At 33.6% G+C, this 21,908-nt stretch overlaps 1 protein-coding gene across 1 annotated transcript; it reads right to left on the bottom strand.

Annotated features, from left to right (window-relative positions):
- Positions 1-1,749: 1,749 nt before the first annotated feature.
- On the bottom strand, positions 1,750-13,108 carry LOC131144523 (uncharacterized). Its single transcript, XM_058093222.1, has 9 exons — positions 13,014-13,108; positions 12,175-12,297; positions 10,938-11,135; positions 10,644-10,722; positions 5,715-5,860; positions 3,804-3,917; positions 3,295-3,426; positions 2,364-2,477; positions 1,750-2,247 (listed from the first exon to the last, which is right to left on the bottom strand). The coding sequence occupies exons 1-9, from the start codon at positions 13,065-13,067 to the stop codon at positions 2,197-2,199; spliced, it is 1,011 nt and encodes a 336-aa protein (XP_057949205.1). The 5' UTR covers positions 13,068-13,108; the 3' UTR covers positions 1,750-2,196.
- Between the last annotated feature and the right edge of the window lie 8,800 nt (positions 13,109-21,908).

Genomic DNA, 21,908 nt, shown 5'->3' on the forward strand with positions numbered 1-21,908 from the left:
GTTGATTTATATATATATATATATATATATTTAGAGATATATTTATATATATATATATATTTGAACTCATTTTATTCTACAAATTAAATGTGACATGCAAGATAGAGTTGATGCATATGCGGTATTTATGCTAGCCACTGAGCAAGGATTGTAATATGTGAATTATATATGTGACATCTGACAATCTCCATACACATTGGCACGTATATTAAACACTTCCATGACCATATTTAGGCATATTCGAACTTTCATCTCTTCCTGTTATAAATACTATCATGTTCAACATGTTTTTGTTCTTTGTGTTTTTGCATTTTAAACCATCGATCATATCTTTGAATTATACATAATTTTTAATGAACAAGTTTTAATTGAAGTTAAAATTTCTCAAATTTATTTTAAATCTAATGATAAAATTAATTATGTAAAATATAACATGATTAAATTATATATAATTAACAAATGGAGGCTATTTAATAGTTAATATGATGCCATTACATTTTCCAAGCAACTTATAATTAGAAGCTAGATGTCAGAACGCACACATGCGCATATATTAAAAACATTAATAGACTTAAGTATAATGGATTCACTTTAAAGAGCATTTTATTTGCAGGTATGTAAAGAATTTATATGTAATGATTTGAAAATCTCATTCTTGAAAAAGAGACGCCATGTCTCATTCGAATTAGGTCTTACATCAAAATTTAAAAAAGTACATACATGATATTCATGTTAGTAATTGATTTAAGATGACAATGATAATAGACATTCTAAGAAGATTATCATATTCTTGACATACATATAAATAATATACAAATAATAATTGTCTTTTAAAAGAAAAAAAAATACTAATTACTAAGAAAATATACTAAATTAAGTTCATGTCTTAAACTTTCAACAATTATAATTAAAACAAATTCAATGGTTAATGACCCATTTAACCAAAATAATTGGAGGCAATATGATGCCCAAATTTGGACCAAACAATTATATTATATTATTATTTATTTATTACTTCAAATATATTAATTGTGCAAATAATTCTATGTTATGAAGATATTAATGTGTAACTCAACTTGATTGTTCAAAACTACTTATTAAAAAGTGCATTTTTGACGAAGTACTTATTTAGAAAAATATTAAAAATCATGTAAAAATAAATTATGTTTTTTAATACCACTTGGAGGGGCAAAAGGCAGGATTCTATCGAGTGTAAAATTCTTTAATTACGAAAAAACCACCAAGCCATGCTTTCGATTTATTTGATATAGCATAATACCTATTCATTGAAATAAAATAAAATATTATTTAAATTTTAAAAATTTAAAAAAAACAATTACTTTTATATATTCTTAATTATTTCATTTAACAAATAGGAAAAAAAAAAAGATATCCTCATAATAAAATCTAACAATAATAATCCTTCTTATAAACTCATAAAATATTTCACGTTATTATTTAATTTATAATATCATAATTAATTGTATAATTAATTACAACTAACTTACTAAAACTAATATATTCCTAAAAATAAACATTCCGCAATCTAAACATAACCTTATCATTCTAAAAGTATTTAGATTCCCACAATTTACAAAACATGTGAATGAAATAATTTAGGCATGGGCAACACAACCTCGCGAATTTAATCTTCGACCATCTTCTTCCTCCCCCTCCAGTTGCAGCTCACTTTCAAGAATGTGGAATATCATGGTACATTAAACAAGAATGAAGACAGTAAAACATGGATTAGCTTGTGATATAATATGTGTATAATTAAACCAGCAAATTAGAGACACTGTTTACTGTTCGACCCAACCCAAAGAAATTCCCTACCGCAACAGTTCTAAGAAACTCCAATAGCACAGAAGAAAATCCTTGTATAATTAAAACTAACAAAAGATGGACCTTGTACAATCAAAGTAATCTCTGTTTTGTGTTGCCCTTGCCCTTCAAAATATAGTAATAAGGGCCACGAGGCTGACCCAGACTACCCAAGCGATAACCAACTTTAAACCCGTGACCATGACAGGATTACAGATTAGGACTGAAAGAGCTGAGAGAGGTTGAATGAAGATGGCTGCACCCACCAAAAATATGCCCAACAGCATTAGCTCAAGTTCTGATGGCCTTCACGACGACAGCTAAACCCCAAACATATTGATAATTAATCATAACGGACACAGAGCGAGTAGGCTACTTCCCTGCCTTGGTAGATTGTTCCTCTGCTCCACTGCACTGAACCAGCTGAAAAACAACACAGGAATTAACGATCATGGTCAATTGGAGCCATATAACCACTAGAATTTCTAACAATTTTGTTTCAGTTTTTTGTTGGGTGGGGGAATGGGAATAGGTGATACCAATGAGCCAACTTGTTCATATGCTTTCATTACTTTCGGATCTTCCTCGTCTTCATACCCTACTTGTAGAATGCGTGGTCCATTAACAGACCAAAGAGCTCTTCGGCCCGCCTCCTAAAAAAAGAGAAAGTTGAGACCTTTTACTTCTCACCAAACAATAAAAATTTCCCACAGAAGCTATAGATAGAAGCAAAAAAGACTTGGTAAAATATTGAAAACTAGAATGTCGCTGGCACTATGGAAAAGTAGATCCGTGAAATGGTTCATGTGAACTTCCACCCTGCTTCCATACATGGATAAGAGTGAAGCAGAGGACTAATTCAAAAACATACTCTAGTCCTCCAAGATGATGGAAAAGCCTTTATTGTCATAAGCCAATCCACAGAAATATAGGAAAACAAAAAAAAACCTTGCCCATTCATTCCACAGTAACAGCATCCCATATATATGTATGCTGGACGAACTTATCAAATAGCTCTTGTAACCGCCTCTCCTCATAACATCTTTCATCAACAAAATGCTAATCTTTGATAGGCCTTGCATCCAAGAGCATAAATTCTAGGGAGGCCCAGCATGCCATCTATTTTCTGATATTTTCACTTTAAAATCTCAAACAATGTAAAAGATAATAAATCACACTACCCCTTATCAGTTACCAATCAAAAAACATAAATCAGCCAGTGTCTCAGACATTAACCAATATCCTAGCAACCATAAACCGAACCTCCAGATTCTAAGCCCAATATATTAGCAGCAGGTCATGCATCAGAAATGCTGTGTAAACAGAAAATAGATTGCTTTCAAAGAAACAAAAGCAACTGTAGGTTTGTTTAGAATGAAAACTTCAAATTTTTTATCACTGTTAGTACATGTTTACCAGAGATAAAAGCACACATTCTATGAGAGAAGAAAAGAATGTCATCACTGTAACCTGTAAGGCAATCAAATAAATAGCCTCCAATGCTTGAGTGCGAATTTCAGGATCACTAATCGCTTCACGCTCAATTGACAGTGCACTCCCAAGCTCAAGGGGCATTTTTGATGTGTCATGTTCACTGTATATCTGGGCAAAAGACACGACATCGATGGTGAGAGGAAAATCACATCATGTCTGTAAACTCAGAAGCACACGGAGATCATGTTTGGAAGAATCACTTATCAGACTTAGTAAATGATATTAAACAATAATTAACTCCATTAACTTTGATTTCTTGTACGAAATCCTGCATTTTCAGGCTTCATATTCTAGAGGCCTTTAGCAAAACCAAATTAGGAACCAAAAACATCAAACATAATTATAATCATGGGCAAAGGGTGATCAAACAAAAGGCACAAACAAATGAGAAGAAAATCAATTGTCATCCAGAATATGAAGGGAAGTTTATTGTAGATGCTGGCCAATCAAAAAAGAGATATTTAGGGCAGAGACAAAAGTATTACCTTGTTGCCAGCAACTGGCAGAAGCAGAGCAGGCCAAAGAAACTCAGATATCAGCAGCAAATTCTGCAGTTGACTCTCAGCCTCGAAGCAGCAGTTGCGAATGGTTCCAGAAACCTATACCTCCCCCCCACAAAAAAAAAAACCAAAAAACCAAAAAAAAAAACCTTCTAAGTGATGCAGGACAGTTTGGTACAAGAGAAGGATGCAGGAAAATAAGAGAAAACAAAGGAAAATAAATAGGAAATTGTAAGAGAGAGGATAAAAATGAAGATAAAACTCAATTAGGGCTGCATGCTCAATGTTCCAATCTGCCTTTCATGGTTACACACCAAGCCCTTTTATAGGCTTTCTCCTAATAATAAATAGTGAAAAATAATTTGAGAAATAATAGCAAATCCCTAAATAAGGAAACATAATTTGGGAAATAATAACAAATCCCTAATAAACGAAACATAGTCCACTAAGGGATGTTTTGTGGCTAAAGCTATGCCATTCTTAGTTGGAGATCTTATATTCGAATCCTGGGATGGGTAGGAAGGGGTATGCAATGGGATATGGGCTATCTATCATGTAACTCAGGCTAAATGGACCAAGAAAAGGGAACAAAAAAAAAAAACAAGGTTGCTAATCCCTAAATGCTCAAAATTACATAATTAAATCCAATTATCTTAGTTGGAAAAAAATTTCAAAACATTTCAAAACATTTAAAGAATGATGAAATATTTTCAGCATTTAGAGATTTGATACTATTTCCCAAATCATGCATACACATACGGTAAATGCAAAGATCTCCAAACGCCTTAATCTTGCTGATATGTGACCTCTTGACATCTTCCATGACTAAGATTCAAGTGATAAGAAAATGGTTGAAAGCAAATCTATGTAGTAGAGTAGACAAGAAAAGTCGAGTGAATGCATTGACTAAGCAGAATTTAGACAGGAAGTAAGGTCATGTTTGTTTGGCGCCTAACTAGCTAATTCAAGCTTGGTTCACATATGTTTGGTTGAGCACTTGACGTAAGCCTGTACACAAGGCCAACATTACAGAGCCCAATCATTCATTTCTATATCAAAATAACTCCAGCCTTTTAGTGATTATAACACACTTAAGAACTTGCTTGATTCTTTCTCTCACCTATCTGCCTATATGGCTTTATAAGACTGATTAATGAATCCTTTTTAAGTACTCTCTCTGTGGAAATCCCTTCATTTGCCAACCCTGTAACTACTAAAGCGTGGCTAATTATGCAATTCAGCCCGAAATTTAGCCTGGCCTGTTTTACTGGAGAACAAGCCTGAACAAGCTTCTTGACAAGCTCAGCCTCAACTGTCCAGGAACAGTCCAAATATTTTGGGAATATCCAAACAAGAAGAAAATCCAATGTGCCAAGCAGACAGTAATTGAAATCAGCACCGCTCACTGAAAATAAAGACACTCTTTTGTGGGCATATCACAAATAAAACTAGAAGAATCAAACTATAATTTGCAAAGGTCACTCTCAATAGTTCCAAATTGGCAAAATTAGGATGATATCATCATAATAAGAAGGCCATATTAACCCAAGAAGTGAGATTTCGCCCTGAAATAATAAGGTTTCTACATAATAGGTTTAAAATCAAACTTCACAGCACATGGGGAGGTGTAAAGTTTCACTTTAATATTGTTATAAAGGAGAATCAGGAGATCCACATGAAAACATTCGTCCATGAATTAATATTGAAATCATGCAGTTATAGACAAAAGTACAACACCATATTCTTTGGGGAAGTTTTACAATAATACCCGCTCCTTCTGTTAGTTACCATTGCTTGCCGCAGGATTTTTTTTTACACAACAAAAAGAACAAGAAATTAATATAAAAAGTGTCCACTAAGAGTAACTTAACCTTCTGAAGGATCTCTTATACATACCCCCTTCTTTCTTAGTGGACTTCTCGAATCAAACTGCCTAATGATCTGCTTTAGAAGTGCTCGCTTAGGGTCCAACAAAATTTTCCTTCCTGTTTCTTGTTTAGAGATGTTCACAAGTATGGAACCAACATGTTCAAATGGATCATCTGAAAAATGTATGATATTAAAAAATAAATAAATAACCAAAAAAAAAACAAAAACAAGAAGATGACAACATCAGAGAAAGCCTCAAGAGCAACAACTTGGTTAAAGTTGATAATTTTTGTGCATATTACGTCAAACATGGATGTGAGATGCCATACAGTAATATACCTCCCAACCAACATTAAAAAATAAAGTAAAATAAAATAAAAATGGCATTATGTCCATTCTCATGCTTTACATAAACAACAACAACAACAAAACCAAGCCTTAGTCCCACTAAGTGGGGTCAACTATATGAATCCTTTTCCGCCAATTTATGCGATCATGGACCAATTCTTTTGATAGATTCAAGGATATTAAATCCTTATTTACTATCTCCTCCCAAGTAATTTTAGGTCTACCCCTACCCCTTCTACTACCCCCCACAGTAACTAAGTCACTCTTCCTCACGGGTACACTATGTAGCCTACGTTACAAGTGTCCATACCATCTGAATCGTTTCTCCCTTATCTTATTTTCTATAGGAGTTACACCTAACTTAAAACAAATATGTTCATTTTTTAATTTATCTTTCAATGTTATACCACTCATCCATCTAAGCATTTTCATCTCGGCAACTTTCACTTTTTGGATATTATGTTTCTTCTTCGCCCAACATTCCGATCCATATAGCATAGCTGGTCTTATAACTGTCCTATAAAACTCACCTTTCAATTTTAAGAGTATTCTACGATCATAGAGTATACTTGAAGCACTTCTCCATTTTACCCAACCTGTTTTAACTCTATACATTACATCATCTTCAATTTCTCTTTCAGCTTGCATAATAGATCCAAGGTATCGAAATCTACAACTGCTATTTATTTCTTCATCATCAAGTTTAACTTTGTCTCTAATATTCCTTCTATCATTACTAAAATTACATTTCATATATTCTATCTTATTTCTACTTATCCTAAAGCTTCTAGATTCCAAAACTTCTCTCCATAATTCTAACTCAACCTCTACTCCGTCCGTAATTTCATCAATTAATACAATATCATCTGCAAACAACATACACCATGGAACCTCCTTTTAAATACTCTAAGTTAATTGGTCCATCACTAAAGCAAAAAAATAAGGACTCAAAGCAGATCCTTGATGTACACCTATGGTGATTGGAAATTCTCTAGTTTCTCCATCTATAATCCTTACACTAGTCATTATTCCATCATACATATCCTTAATGACATCGGTATACCTACTATATACACCTTTTTTTTCTAAAACCCACCATAGAACTGTCCTAAGTATCCTATCATATGCTTTCTCAAGGTCAATAAATATCATATCCAAGTCCCTCTTCTTTTCCCTAAACTTTTCCATTAATCTTCTTAAAAGAAAAATAGCTTCTGTGGTAGATCTCCTAGGCATAAAACCAAATTGATTTTCTGAGATCTTCATTTCTAATCTTAATCTTTGTTCAACTACCATTTCTCATAGTTTCATCGTATGACTAATAAGTTTAATTCCACGATAGTTATTACAATTTTGAATATCTCCTTTATTTTTGTATATACGCATTAAAGTGTCTTTCCTCCATTCATTTGGCATTTTCTTAGTTTTTACAATTGTATTAACTAGTTAACCATATAATTCTATTATCACCTAAGCATTTCTAAACTTCAATTGGGATGTTATCTGGTCCCATAACTTTCTCATTTTTCATCTTTTTTAGTGCAAACTTAACTTCGTTAACTCTAATTATATTTTTAGTCTTTTCCTCATTTGACAATTCTAAGTTTAAGCCTTCTAATTGGTTTTCATTAAATAACTTACTAAAGTAACTTCACCATCTTTCTTTAATGTCTTTGTCTTTAACCAAGACAATATCATCCTCAATTTTTATACATTTTACATTTCCTAAGTCCTTGCTCTTTCTTTCTTTAACTTTAGCAAGTTTAAATATATCTCTTTCCCCTTCTTTTGTACCTAATCCATCATACAAACTATTAAATGATCTATATTTAACTTCACTAACAGCCTTTTTGGCATCTTTTCTTGCCTCCTTATATTTTTCAAAGTTATCTCTGTTTCTACATTTTTGTCACGTTTTATACCAAATTCTTTTTGTCTTTATGATTTTTTGTACATCTTTATCCCACCACCAACTCTCTTTACTATTCGAGAATCTTTCCCTTGATTCACCGAAAATCTCTTTTGCTATCCTTTTAATAGAGCTAGCTAATCTATTCCAAAGAGTATTTGTATCTATCCCATCCTCTATGGTCCAATCCCCATCTTTGATCATTTTATCTTTAAATTTTATTATATTTTCTCCTTTTAGGTTCCACCATCTAGTTCTCTTACATTAGTTTATTTTATCCATTTTCTTCCATTTTTTAATACATATATCTAAGACTAAGACTCTACGTTGTGTGATTAGGCTTTCACCTGAAATAACTTTACAATCCTTGCATGATAAACGATCTACTCACCTAATTAAAAAAAAAATCTATTTGACTTCTATTTTGTCCACTTTTAAAGGTTATTAAGTGTTCTTCTCTCTTCTTAAAGCAAGTATTCATTATACTAAAATCACATGACATAGCGAAGTCTAAGATCATTTCCCTAAACTCATTTTTTGTCTCCATATCCATATCCTCTACGTATCCTCTCATAATTTTTATTATCTCTTCCAATGTGTCCATTCAGATTTCCTCCTATAAATACTTTCTCAGTCCCTGGTATGCCTTGTATATACTATTCATATCTTCCCAAAATTGTCTCTTAAGATTTTCTGCTAAGCCAACTTGAGGAGCATAAGCACTAATGATATTTATTATCTCTTGTCCTAATACCATCTTGATTTTATAATTTTATCCCCTGCTCTAGTTACATCCACAACGCTATCTTTTAAGTTTTTGTCCATAATAATGCCCACTCCATTCTTATGTTTTTTATTTTCCAGTGTACCAAAGTTTAAATCCTGATTTATCAATTTCTCTAACTTTCTCCCCCACCCACTTAGTTTTTTGAAGGCAAATTATATTAATTCTTCTTCTAATCATTGTATCCACAATTTCCATGCTTTTACTCGTAAGTGTCCCTATAATCCAAGTTGTTAATCTAATCCTAATTTCCTGAACTAACATCTTTACCTGCCCACATCTAGAATAATACAGGAACCCTCGGATATTTTACACCATACCCAGGTGTCGACACGGCGCGTCGCTTTGGGGCGACAACTTAGCCCACCCTCGCCTACTTTTCGCTACACATGGGTGGTTCAAGTGCTACGCGTCGCTCGTAGAGGATGCCTCAGCAAATATTCAGTAAGGATTTCATATCATAGTGATTTGACAAATTTCACGCTGGCTGTCAGCTACCTAACGCAACCCTCCTCCTTTACTCGGGCTTGGGACTGGCTGTGTGTGAAAAAATTAGGACATTAAGTGCATCACGGGCGGAGTTATTCTCATGCTTTACATAAGGAAATAAAATTATGTAAAATGCCCAAACATCCCCTATCAGTTTAATACTCTTGTAAATGGAGACTCTGGTCATCATGGTGAAAAGTAATAATAGTCAGGGATGGACAATGCTTTTTTACCTCAGACTGGACAAAGAACTGGAGAACTGTCCGGTCCCTGGGGTTGAGCAGTTCTACTGGTTTGACCCATCTGTCCGACCACAATGCAAAGTTGACATATTTAGAATATCCTTATAGTATTATATGAGGGCAAGTCTTGACCAATGGTAAAGGTATCACATTCAAATCAAATGATTATAGGCTCAAGTCATGGAAACAGCCTCTCTACTTGTGGAGGTAGAGAGGCTGCATATCATGCCCTCCCTAGATCCCAATACAGCATGAAAGATTTGTGCACTGGGCGCGAAGTTTATTTATATTCCCAACCTGGCAGTGTCTACTTTTGCATGATGACATTCTGTGTTTGAGCATCTATAGATTCTAGTGTTGTTCATAACCCATTGGCATTCTTTGTTTTTATTTCAATTCAAAAGAGGTCTCTCTTGACAGATATTCCTCCTTTAGATCTAGCATCAAGGATATTTCTCTCCTGAACCTTAATTTGGATGATATTTTTGTTAAAAATTATCAAAATAAATTAAAACCCAGCATTTTTCCGTTCTCACCTGGTCAGCTGATTCTCCAGTTCTCACTAGGTTTGATTTTTTTTCTTTTTTCTTTTTAGGGTGTGGGGAGGGGAGGGGAGTGGGGGCAAAGGTTTCAAGATTAATATGAAACCTACCTAGAGAACAGGTTCCTGGTCAGTCTGGTCATGATGCAGGTTTAACATTACTGGCAACAAGAGCAAACAAAATACTTATTACAAGGTATCAGCCAATCAACACCTTTTTATTTTTTTTTTCAATTCAGCCAGCCAAACAAGCTCTAAATTTGTATAAATTGTGAACTTTTTAGATTTTCTGAGACTGTGCAGAGAATCAATTGACTGATGACCTATCCCATTCTGGTTGAAAGAAAAATATTGAGTCAGAAAAATAAATTTCCAATTTTCTGTTTGAAAAAATATTTTCCATCCAACCACAGAGCCTTACAGGTCTTAAGACCAACCCAACATGTCACATGGAACAAGTCAATAACTCCATATGCTTCAACTCAAAACTCAGTTTAGTAATACTACTGTCTCAACGATACATTCAGGAATTCAGGACTACTCATAAAAAAAACTACTAAGCAAAAACAAATCACTGAACAAAGAAATCAAGATAACTTGTACGTAGGAGTCAATTCTTACGTTAAGAAGAAGCAAAACACACCATTTTTTTCATGGGATGATGTACAGAATGATCTCACAAGCTTCATAACATACAGTCCATGGATCTTCTCATCTCCAGTCTGACAAACAGGCAGCAACAACGAACAAATTTCCCAATATTGAGTAATGAACCCAAGGAAAATAAGATTCCACCACAGATACTCAAAACATCTTAAATCATGTCATTGCTGTTATGTCTAAATGGTTGCATGCGCTCAAAAAACAGAACTCAACTTTGTTCAGATACAAACTACAAAAATCACAGTTCACTACCAAATGAACTGACAAAAAGCACCTGAAGCAAGGTAGCAATGCCATCATCCAACTGTGTGAGATTAACTAGAAGCATAACCAGCAGCCGTGTAATGCAAGACCCTTGCTTATATAAAATATCCATGGCTGTTTTAATCATTCCCATCGCAATCATCTTTGCTGCTAGCTCTGAATTTTGCGACAGATTTACAAGTGCTTCTGCTGCGGGTTCTGACACCTCCTGAAATGTAAAAGGAATTTATCCAAAATAGCATACAATCAATTTTTTTGCCATTTGTTTATTGATTTTGAATCATTCAAATATCAGACATATGTACTTAATTCTAACAGGTATTATTCCCATTGAGAATCTCAATTGGCGAAAAGAAAAACATTTGTAAATTGAATGCAATTTAGAATTATGTCTAATTCAGAGGTATCCATAAAAATGAGGATCTTCTGATTCTTCTCATTGATGAGTCTGAACCAATTGTATACAACACCTCTAATCTTTTTTACTAGCAAAGCTACGCAAAATATGACCAGTGAAAAGGTCATAAATGTGTTACTTTTGAGCAATAAATTTAACCATGGTTGATTTCCTCCGAGGCGGTTAATGGAGGAGGTTATTTTTATGTGAGTCAATTCCACTTTCACGTACGTTCGCAAACTAAACAAGAAAACTATGCATTATAATGATGCTTATATTCTTTTCGGGTTTGTTTGGATCAAACATTTTACTCGGAAAAAAAGAAAGGAATGGAAAAAAAGGGAAAAAAAAAAAATTTCCCTTATATTTTCCTTCTCTATTAAATACTATCAAAAATTAAAATTTATTTTAACATGACTAAAAATTAATAAAAACTAAATTTATTTTAACAAGAAAACTATGGATTATAATGATGCTTATATTCTTTTCGGGTTAGTTTGGATCAAACATTTTACTCGGAAAAAAATAAAGGAATGGAAAAAAAGGAAAAAAAAAATTTTCCCTTATATTTTCCTTCTCTATTAAATACTATCAAAAATGAAAATTTATTTTAACATGACTAAAAATTAATAAAAACTAAATATTAATAATGCGTAAAATCAAAATTTTGTTCATAGATTTGGTATATTTTTTATTTTCTTTCTTTGATAACCAAACATGATAATGTGGATTCGTTGATATTTTCCTTTCCTTTCCCTAATATATTTTGAGCTCCAAACGGAACCTTCGAGATGATAAAAATACTTTCTATTAATCCATAAATGAACCATGCACACATACAACAAAGCACCTTCTTTTCACCTAAAAGGCGAGATAATGAAGGGAGCACAATATCTGAGTAGTTGGCAAGGGATTGCAGCCCATCTTCAGACCCAGTTAATCCCTGAACAATATCAACAGCTGCTTTCTTCACCTGAGTTTCACATTAAAATTTAATCAAAAAGAACTATATCAATAAACAACTATGTCACAGAATATATACAGAGGATTGGTGCAGGAAAACATTAGTGCAGGAAAGAAAAATATAAAGGATTCCGCTTTTCTTGTTTGGTCATGACAGAATGTGCTAAAGAAAGTTTAATGCGGTAAACTACTGAAAGTTTTTATTTTACAAGTCATTAACATTAAAATTTTCTTATTTTTCAATCATATTTGTATAATTTCCATTCCTAATAGTGTTTGCCATCAATTAAAAATACTACTAATTTTCTTTTCCTTTCCTTTTCTCCCACAAGACCTTTTACCAAAACGAACCTAAAATTATTTTAGAAACATAGAATACAATCCACGCCAAATAACACCAGGTACAAACAAACTGGGGTGAAATTCTCCATATAGTAACATAATTTCACTCCTTGAAGCATATAGAAATAAAAATAAATAAAAATAGGTTTTTGTGTGATGCACGAAACAAAAATACTTCATTGAATAATTCTTACTCCATTTAATCCAGGATAAGGAAAAAAATGTTTCAGCGCATAAAACCAACTTCCTTGAAAGCAACGAACGACGGCAAGTTGTTCTGGGAATTTTTTTTTATTTTTTTTTAAACAGCGATCAAATTTCAAAAAATCCAGATCTTATGGCATGAAAAGCTCCGATTTTGAACTTAAATAGCGAGAAACTAACCTGCGGAGACGGCGACGACAGGAAGCCCAATAACTCTTCCAGTTCGTTCGCCATTGCTGCTGTGAGCTCTTCCCAGTTCCCCCAGATGCAGGGTTCATTGGATTAAATATGTACACTAAAACGACTTCGTTTTAGTGTTGCTTGAGGCCATCCCTCGACAAACGACACCGTTTTTTTTTTTTTCTTTTCCTTTTCCCATTTAATTTGGAAATAATATATGGTTTCATTTAAGTTGAGAGAAACTCAAAGCCACCCACTAAATTGTACCATGTAAATAATTTCTTTTGTACTCTACACAAACATATAGGATAATCTCTAATATTATAAAGGAAGTTTTTCCTTTTATTTTATCTTTCAAAAATATTAAATTTATCCCTCTAACTATGGATGACTATTTTAAAATACTCATTTAACTACCTATAACTATCTCAAATACCTTTATAATTATATCAAATTTATTCCTATAATTACTCATAATTATTCTAAAATATTCCTATAATTATTTACAACTATCATAAAATGACCTGTTATTATTTCATTATTTATTACTTTTTATAATTAAAAAAAATTAAAAAATAGAGAGTCGCGGAACACATAGCGTGTGTCCAAAGCTATAAAGGGGATATAATATTTTATGATATTTAAGTTTTCCTATAGTTGAATTAATATATTTTTACTTATTTTTAGGTCGATACAAAGTATGATTTTTATAAAAAATAAAAAGTAAACCTTAAAAAAGAATTTAAAAAGGCAAATAGATAAGTAAAACAAAGTGACAAAATGCATAATTATCTTTGAGGATGAAGAAATTATACTACATCAGCTTGTAGATTTTGAGAACTTCAAGGAAAATTCCAATTTATCATTTGTCATTATTGACGAGTTCAAAGGAAAATTATAATTAATCATTTGCACTAGTTGATAAGCGTCCAACTATATAAAAACATATGCTACTTGATTTACTTCCCTATAAATTAAGTCACAGTTTGAATAGGACTAATGACAATATCAAGTGATAGAATTATTTTCATTAACCCTGCTTGTATTTCCTTCAATTCCATTTTATTCTTACGTACCAGAGAGTTACTATAAGAAAACCTAGCAAAAATAGTTTTAAAGATTTAGAAATCCAATACACCAAATCAAATGCAACTTGGCTTACTTCCTTAAACATGTGTTAGTTGTCATTGTTAAACTCTTTAGGCGATGCCTTGATCAATACCACACAATTTCTCAATCAATACCATACAAGGCCACAAGGGTAAGTTTATATTTTTCCTTCTTTGTACACCGAATTGCTTCAACTAAATATTATTCAATAATAATCTTCATGAAGGGTTTCTCTCGGCCAACAAACAAACTCTAGTTGTTAGCAACAACACCAACGCGAAATCTTTAAAAAAATAAAAATAAATAAAAATCGAATACCCAAAAACATCTCTCAAAGACACATTATTTCTATTTGCCTTGCCTCCCTAAATAACTTTCATCAACATTCATATATTTCACCAAATCCTCCAACAGACATTTCCAATAGACTAATAATTTTTTATTTTTTTTAATGGATTAAATCCAAATCTAAGATGTGGTTAATGTTCACAAATAAATGATTAAATAGATGCAATATGATCGATTGAATATGTCTGATGTTGTTTTGTTTTTTTTACCAAATTGCCTAACACTTTATGTGACATCCCGATTATCATACCATTTTTTTTAACAATAATAAAATCATCAATAATAATTAAATCATACACATCAAAAATCACATCGGTCACGTCAACAACTTTGATACCACTCACACGACCCAACCCGCATTGGGTACCGGATAAACACACATTTTATTTATATTAACCTAACAGTGAAAGACATAATATACATACCATACAGAATACAATTACCCAGAGTACTAAATCATTTATATCTACATATATGTTTAACACAATCCTCAAAAACAAAACATCCTAGGGAAACACACACATCCCTGGTTCAAAGCACTCACCCTGTATATTAGGGTATTAGCTCCCTACTATCTCGGAACTCTATCATCTGCTCTGTCACAGCGTCCTAAAATATTTAGATATTTGGGTGAGACACATATCAATAATACGGAATAAATTATTTACAGTGTGTGGCAATATGAGTTTCATCATATCATAATATACTCTTTTAAATTATCATATCATTTGAGAAAATAACTGGTATACGCTCATAATCATATAGATATAAAACACATGCTTTCATAAGCTTTTAATTCAATTTTCAAAATCATTCACACGCAACCCAAGTTTACTAGCGAAGTTTTCGAGAATAGTGAAGATTACCCACCCATACAAGTAGCTTCTCTCTACCCTAATACGTTATACAATCAAGTATGGTTACATCTGATACCTATCAGGGCACTCACCTTACTCAGTAAGCCCTTAAGCGGAGAGTTTTATTTCGTTTCAATTATTTATGTTATTAACTCACACATATCCATTTTTAATTTCACTATCTAGCACACGAGTATCCTTGGTATTCAGTACCAACATCGCGTCTGTAACTCATGACTACCCTGAGGATCTCTTTTCCACGTCATGCTTCCTCCCATGAGTAGGGTTGTGCGGCCCAAAGGCATCTATTTAGATCAAAATGGAAATCCATCCATGCATCTATAGTGTGACTGGTCAGTCTATAGCCCTGATCCGGACTCAGGGGCCACAACAACTCTACTAAACGGTTTAGTCGACTGCCCTCACCACACTCTCCACGAGACCGTGTGGTTGCACTAACACCTCACTAGCAATGGTATCGTGCTCAATATCACAACCCATCTTAGGGTTTCCATATCCATCCATCAAGGTTATTATTACCACATATGTAACGACTCGAAGAATAATGGTATTTAAATAATAAAAGGAAGGGAAATGGAAACCGGAAACAGAAGGAGGCAGTCGATGACATTGTATTTTGGAAAGGATAAATCCCGAGGAAATTTATCAGCTCCTTGTCGACGAATACAAGGGACTCGTCGACGAGGGTATAATAGGAGCTCGTCGACGAGGCTAGAATTCGTCGACAAGAAGATACAGAGAAAGATTTTGGGCAATTTGAATTTCGTTGACGAATTTTCTACAGGACTCGTCGACGAAGTGACGTGGCTCGTCGACGAATCCCGCAGTATAAATAGGGATCAAACGTAATTTTCAATTATTTTTCCTGCGCAAAACTTCTCACTCTCTCTCCCTATGGCCCTTTCCCCTTCTCTCTTAAATTTCGGACCCGATCTTCGCCGGATCGACAATCTGAAGCCACCACAACGCCCCTGGGAAAGTTCTCTCCAAGTCTACCAGAACGGATCGTCGGTGGAGCTGAGGTGGAAACCATCCCAAATCTAAGGTAAAGCTTTCTACTCAATATTAGGTTAATTGACAGTTGTAGGAAGTGTTATACGCGTAGAAATACTGAACTTTAGTTCTGGGGAATGCTGTTTCCAGGGTGTTGAGTTAGGAACCCTACGGGTGTAGGACAGATTTTCTTAGGGGCTTTTCAAGAATCAGCGGATAAACTAAGCTAGTTCTTTTAAGAAAATGTATATATATATATATATATATATATATATATATATATATATATATATAGCATTCGATTTCGGTAAATAAATATATTTATATATGATTTATATATTTAGAAAAATACTATTGAAAATGATGGTATGCTGAATATGCGAAAACCTATTAGTGTGGCATGAGTAGAAATTGATATGAAATACTGCTTTCTGGGAATGTGTTTGTAGTAACCTGGAAAATAATAGAATTTAAATAAAGAAGGAGAGAAAATAGAAACAGAAACAAAAGGAGGCCGTAAACTTCGTCAACGAACGCGGAATTGCATTTTGGAGAATAAAAATAATTTCAGGAAATTGCCCAGCTTCGTCAACGAACACAGGGCTTCATCGATGAGGAAATACCGAGAGAGGTTTTCAGCTGCTCTGAATTTTGTCGACGAATACAGGGCTTCGTCGAAAAATTTTATGAAAGACTCGTCAATGAGGTAACGTGTCTAGTCGACGAATCTGGCAGTATAAAAGAAGGGAAACCGGGATATTTTGTTATTTTCACCATGCCTCTCTCTCTCCTCTCTCCTCTCTTTACGTCTCCCTCTCCTTTCTCTCTTCGATTCTGGCCCCACCAGTCGCCGGATTGACGATCCGAAGCTACCACAACACTCCTGGCAGAATTCTCTACAAATCTGTCGGAGCGGATCGTCGGGAAAACAAAGTTGGATTTCATCCCAAATTCAGGGTAAGGCATTTTAGCTAGTTTTTGGCTTTCTGGCAATTATGGGAAATGATATAGACGGAAAAATACTGATATTATGTTCTGACATATGTTGGTTTCAGGGTGTTTTGTAGGAGGCCATGCGGTGTTAGACTTGTATTCCTTAAGGGCTTTCAAGTAGTCAGGTAAGGGAAATATGCTATGCTAGGCATTTCTTAAAATATGATACAGTTTATTTAATTATGAAAATTATGTATTTAGTATGGTGTGGCTTGTGAATATGTATATGGTACGAGGATATGTTTTACGAATTTAGTTTCATGATTTTATGAATTTCAGTATTATGATCATGCAGCTTCAGTATTATGATTATTCAGTTCTCAGTATTACATATGAATTATAGTTACAGTTTATGCAGCCTCATAATTATTTCAGTACTTTAGAATCATGACAAATCAGATATATATATATATATATATATATATATATATAAATATATTATATGATATCATATCCTGTTGGGCTTGCAGCTACAGAGCACGGTACCGTTGCTACAGATACTATGTTACTTATTTACTGCAACCACCTATTCAGATACTACGTGGTAAGGTCGACCACCTAGGCCCTTGAAGAGGTTAGGCTCCCCATCCGGATATGGGTTGAGGTGGGCAGGTCGACTGACGGAGTTTAGTGATTTATTCCTGGTTAGCCAACTAGGGTAAATCCAGCCTACGGGCTACAGTAATAAGGACTATACTTATGTACACTAGAAGTATTTGAATTATAACCATAATACTGTCAAGTTAAGCAATAGGAAAAAGGGGTGGTGTATTTTATTATTCGTACTGTACTTTTGTACTCAGTTATTCATGTGTATATGAAAATAGATTTCATGATATATATAGTAGCTCATTTGCCACACACTAGCAATAACATATTTCTCCTTACTGAGCGTTGGCTCATCCCAATGTTGATATATTTTTCAGATGATCCAGGTAGGTGAGCAGACCAGGTTCACAAATAGAGGGACTTCAGTAGTGCCCTGCCAAAGAGTGGGTATGTTTTTGGGAGTGTTTTTGTATATCCCCGTATAGTTGAGGGAATTTTTAGGAAAACAGATATATGTGTATATTTTTGGGAACACAACAGTACTCTGGTATTGGTTTTGTATTGTATATAATGGTTATGGTTATGTTTATTCAGTTTCTGTTTCTTGCTATTTAGGTTTATGGATGAGCTTAACTTAGTAGGGTATTAGAGCATGTAGATTTTCATAGTATAAAAAAAACCCATTTAATTAAGCAGGTCGTTATAGTGTTAATGATACATATTTTTATAATGGAAAATCGGCATACGGGCTGAGATTTTTATATGTTTTGCTAGAGTACGGGCTGAGTTATGAATATATTTTGTTGGCGTACGGGCCGTGCTATGGATGTGATTTGCCAACGTACGGGCTGTGCTATAATTTTCCGGCGTACGGACCAAACTATGGATGTGATTTTCCAGTGTATGGGTTGTGCTATGATTTGCTGGCGTACGGGCCGAGTTATAGTAAAATGTGAAATACCAGTGTACGGGCCGATGATTTTCATGATATATGTATATATGCAAAATGATATGATTGATTTGATAATTAATGATATGAAATATCCATGTATCATATTCAATATATGTTATATGATATCAAAACCTGGTTGGCTTGGTCTAGGTTAGCACTTGCACGGTACCGTTGCTATGTGTCCATGGTCTTCGTGAACATGATATTTGTGTTGACGCCGCTGTATGGAGTGGTGTGAGATTTTATGGTCGATGTAGTTTTAAGAAGTGTGTGAGCGCCCCTGGTGTACGGACCAGGTCTGGCCGACCCATCAGACTTACAGACTGTACTTTTGACTTGGTAGTGGTCAGCCAACCATTGTCAGGTCCCTCTTTCGAGCCACACAATTCAGTCATGCGGGGGTAATACATGACAACAGCCAGCTAACTTACCAGAAATGTTTTTGTATTATTATTTTATGAGATGAAATATGTTTATGAAAATGCAGTATATTCTGTCATGTTTTGATGATATATATGTTTTCCTAAATTTGACAAAACAGTTACTGAATATGTTCTGTATAGTATATGTATAACATGGAATACTCACATTGTCACATACTAATATTAGTTTATTTCCCTTACTGAGAGGTGTCTCACCCCAAAAGTCTATAAACTTTTAAGGAGCCCCAAATAAGAGAGCGGGAAAAGCCTCGCTGATCTAGAGCTGTTGTTTGCCCTTTTTGAAAGGTAAGTTTTAGTAGGGACAGTTGGATTTTGTGGAAAATGTCCCTAGATTTTGTTTTTGGGATGTATATATTGAAATACAGTGGATATAGTGACTCTGGTATTTATAGTAATGTGATGGATGTTTTGTATTTATAATATTGTGATCATATGTTTCCTGCTGTTTAGGCTCCCGTTATGTGTTCTAATGTATCCCTGGTACCCGTGAGTCCAGGTGGATTATGATCTGCTGATCTGGGATTTGTGATATTTATTTATTTAAAAAAAATGTTGAAATTAAGCAAGTCGTCACAACATACCCGCAATCATCATGCGATATTGGTATTTCATCAATCATATTTTAATGATCTCATTGCAGCTTTCGCACTTTGCAATGTTCACATTTTCGAGTATTTAATGATCCCATTGTAGCTTTCACACTTTGCAATGTTCACATTTCAATTTCCACATTTCAATATTCATATTGTAGAATTTACATTGCAATATTCCCATTTTCAATATTCATTTTCAAATATACATATTTCAAAATTCACATTTCAAAATTCAATTCACAATAATACATATATATCTCATTTCACATTATTCAAAATTTCTTAGTAAAACATTTTTATATTGCATATTTCATCAATTTTTAGAAAATACTCTTCAATATATATATATATACTCGTTTAAATATTTCTCAATAAAACAATTCTCATATCATTTCAATATTCTCATAATTTTTCAGTAACTCATGCCATCATCTCATAATGGTATATATCATGTTTCACGTATTTCAACATTTCTCAATAAAACATATCATCATTTCATAATCATTAATATTTATCATTTTTCATCACCTCTTGTATTTCAAATACCAAAACCCCACAATTCAATATAAATCATATGCCACACAACTTTATCTAATATTCATATCATAATAATTTCAGGCAAAATATCATATACTCATTTTCACATATTTTCTCAATCAATAATTTCAAAAATAATTGCAATAATTTATTCCACTTACCTGGTTTCCTAAACTACGCCTGCAGGGATCTCAAAATTATACCCGTGGCGCTCACTTGAATCCTAAATTCAATAACCCTAGTTCAACCTCAAAATGTCTAATATTCTAACATTTCTAATCTTCATTAATTAAATAACAATTAATCTCTAAATAATCCCTTTATCCTAATTTTGAAGCTATGCCTACGAGGACCCCACGAGAAATCTGTTCCGCTCGACTTATAGAGAATCATCCCTAGATTCTCGTGGTAGTGTCCGATCGTCAATTTGACTTAGGATTTAAGAAAAATTGAGGTAAAAGTGAGAATTTACCCTTCCCCAGGAGATATGGCCGTGTTGCTCCTATGACAAATTCACTCCAATAAAAACGCTAGTGGCAGAGAATGGAGTCCAGTTGTATTTTCCGATTTTTGATTGGTGTTCATTAGGCCGATGAAATCAAGGTGTGAGAGAGAAGTGGCATAAGGAGAGGCGGAGTGAGTGTAGAGAGAATTGACGCCCAGGGGGTACCTTTAAAATCTAATTGATAGAAGTTTTAGGAGATTTATATACCAAATCCTAATATATTAATAATATATATATATATATATGTGTGTGTGTGTGTGTGTGTGTGTGTTTGTGCTTGCGCGCGCGTGTGTGTGTTACCTTAATCCATATATATATATATATATATATCATTTTAATTATTTAATAAATTAAATTTAATAATGTTTAATTAATTAATCTAATTAAACAATATTTAATTAATTAATAATTAATAATTTTTTTTCACACATCTATGCATATAATTTTCTGGGGCAATACACTTTACAAATAAATTTTACTCTCTTTGATTTTTGTAAGACCTCCAACTTTATGATTGTTGGGCACCACGCAAAATCATATAAAAGAAGCAAGACTGGATAAATTATAATTGACACTAATTTGAAACCTTCAACGTCTTGGTGTAGTCCCAACGGACATGTGTACTATATTTCTTTTGACATTCACAATGACAAGTAACCACGAACATAGTTCAAGGACAAACATTGTGTATTTCTCATGAGAACCTTCGTTGGTAAATGTTGTCAACAAATTAACCAAACAATTTTTTTTTGCGAAACATTTAATCTTCAAATCGAACTCCAATCCTTTATGTTGGGGCCAACAATTGAATATTATTAATGAACTCGAACCCTAGTTTAGGGGTATAAATACCCAAAGAAGATATCCCAAATCAAATGATGATAAGAATTTTAAACACGAAGCATTAGGGCTGTAATTATCTTCTCCTAAATGTAGTATGGGAGAAGCATATATGAAGGCTATTGCACTTTTTGGAAGACCGAATGCTTAAATT

Source organism: Malania oleifera, chromosome 12, assembly GCF_029873635.1.
Source record: "Malania oleifera isolate guangnan ecotype guangnan chromosome 12, ASM2987363v1, whole genome shotgun sequence".
Taxonomy (NCBI): Eukaryota; Viridiplantae; Streptophyta; class Magnoliopsida; order Santalales; family Ximeniaceae; genus Malania; species Malania oleifera.

What these genes read in the sequence shown, in the direction of transcription:
- LOC131144523 (XM_058093222.1), bottom strand. Translation starts at nt 13,067, where the DNA reads ATGGCGAACGAACTGGAAGAGTTATTGGGCTTCCTGTCGTCGCCGTCT. An exon ending in GTCCACTAAGAAAGAAGGGG is followed by an intron (nt 3,918 to 5,714) that starts GTATGTATAAGA and finishes GGGGAGGTATAG; the next exon opens with GTTTCTGGAACCATTCGCAA. An exon ending in TGCCAGTTGCTGGCAACAAG is followed by an intron (nt 3,427 to 3,803) that starts GTAATACTTTTG and finishes TCTTTTGCCCAG; the next exon opens with ATATACAGTGAACATGACAC.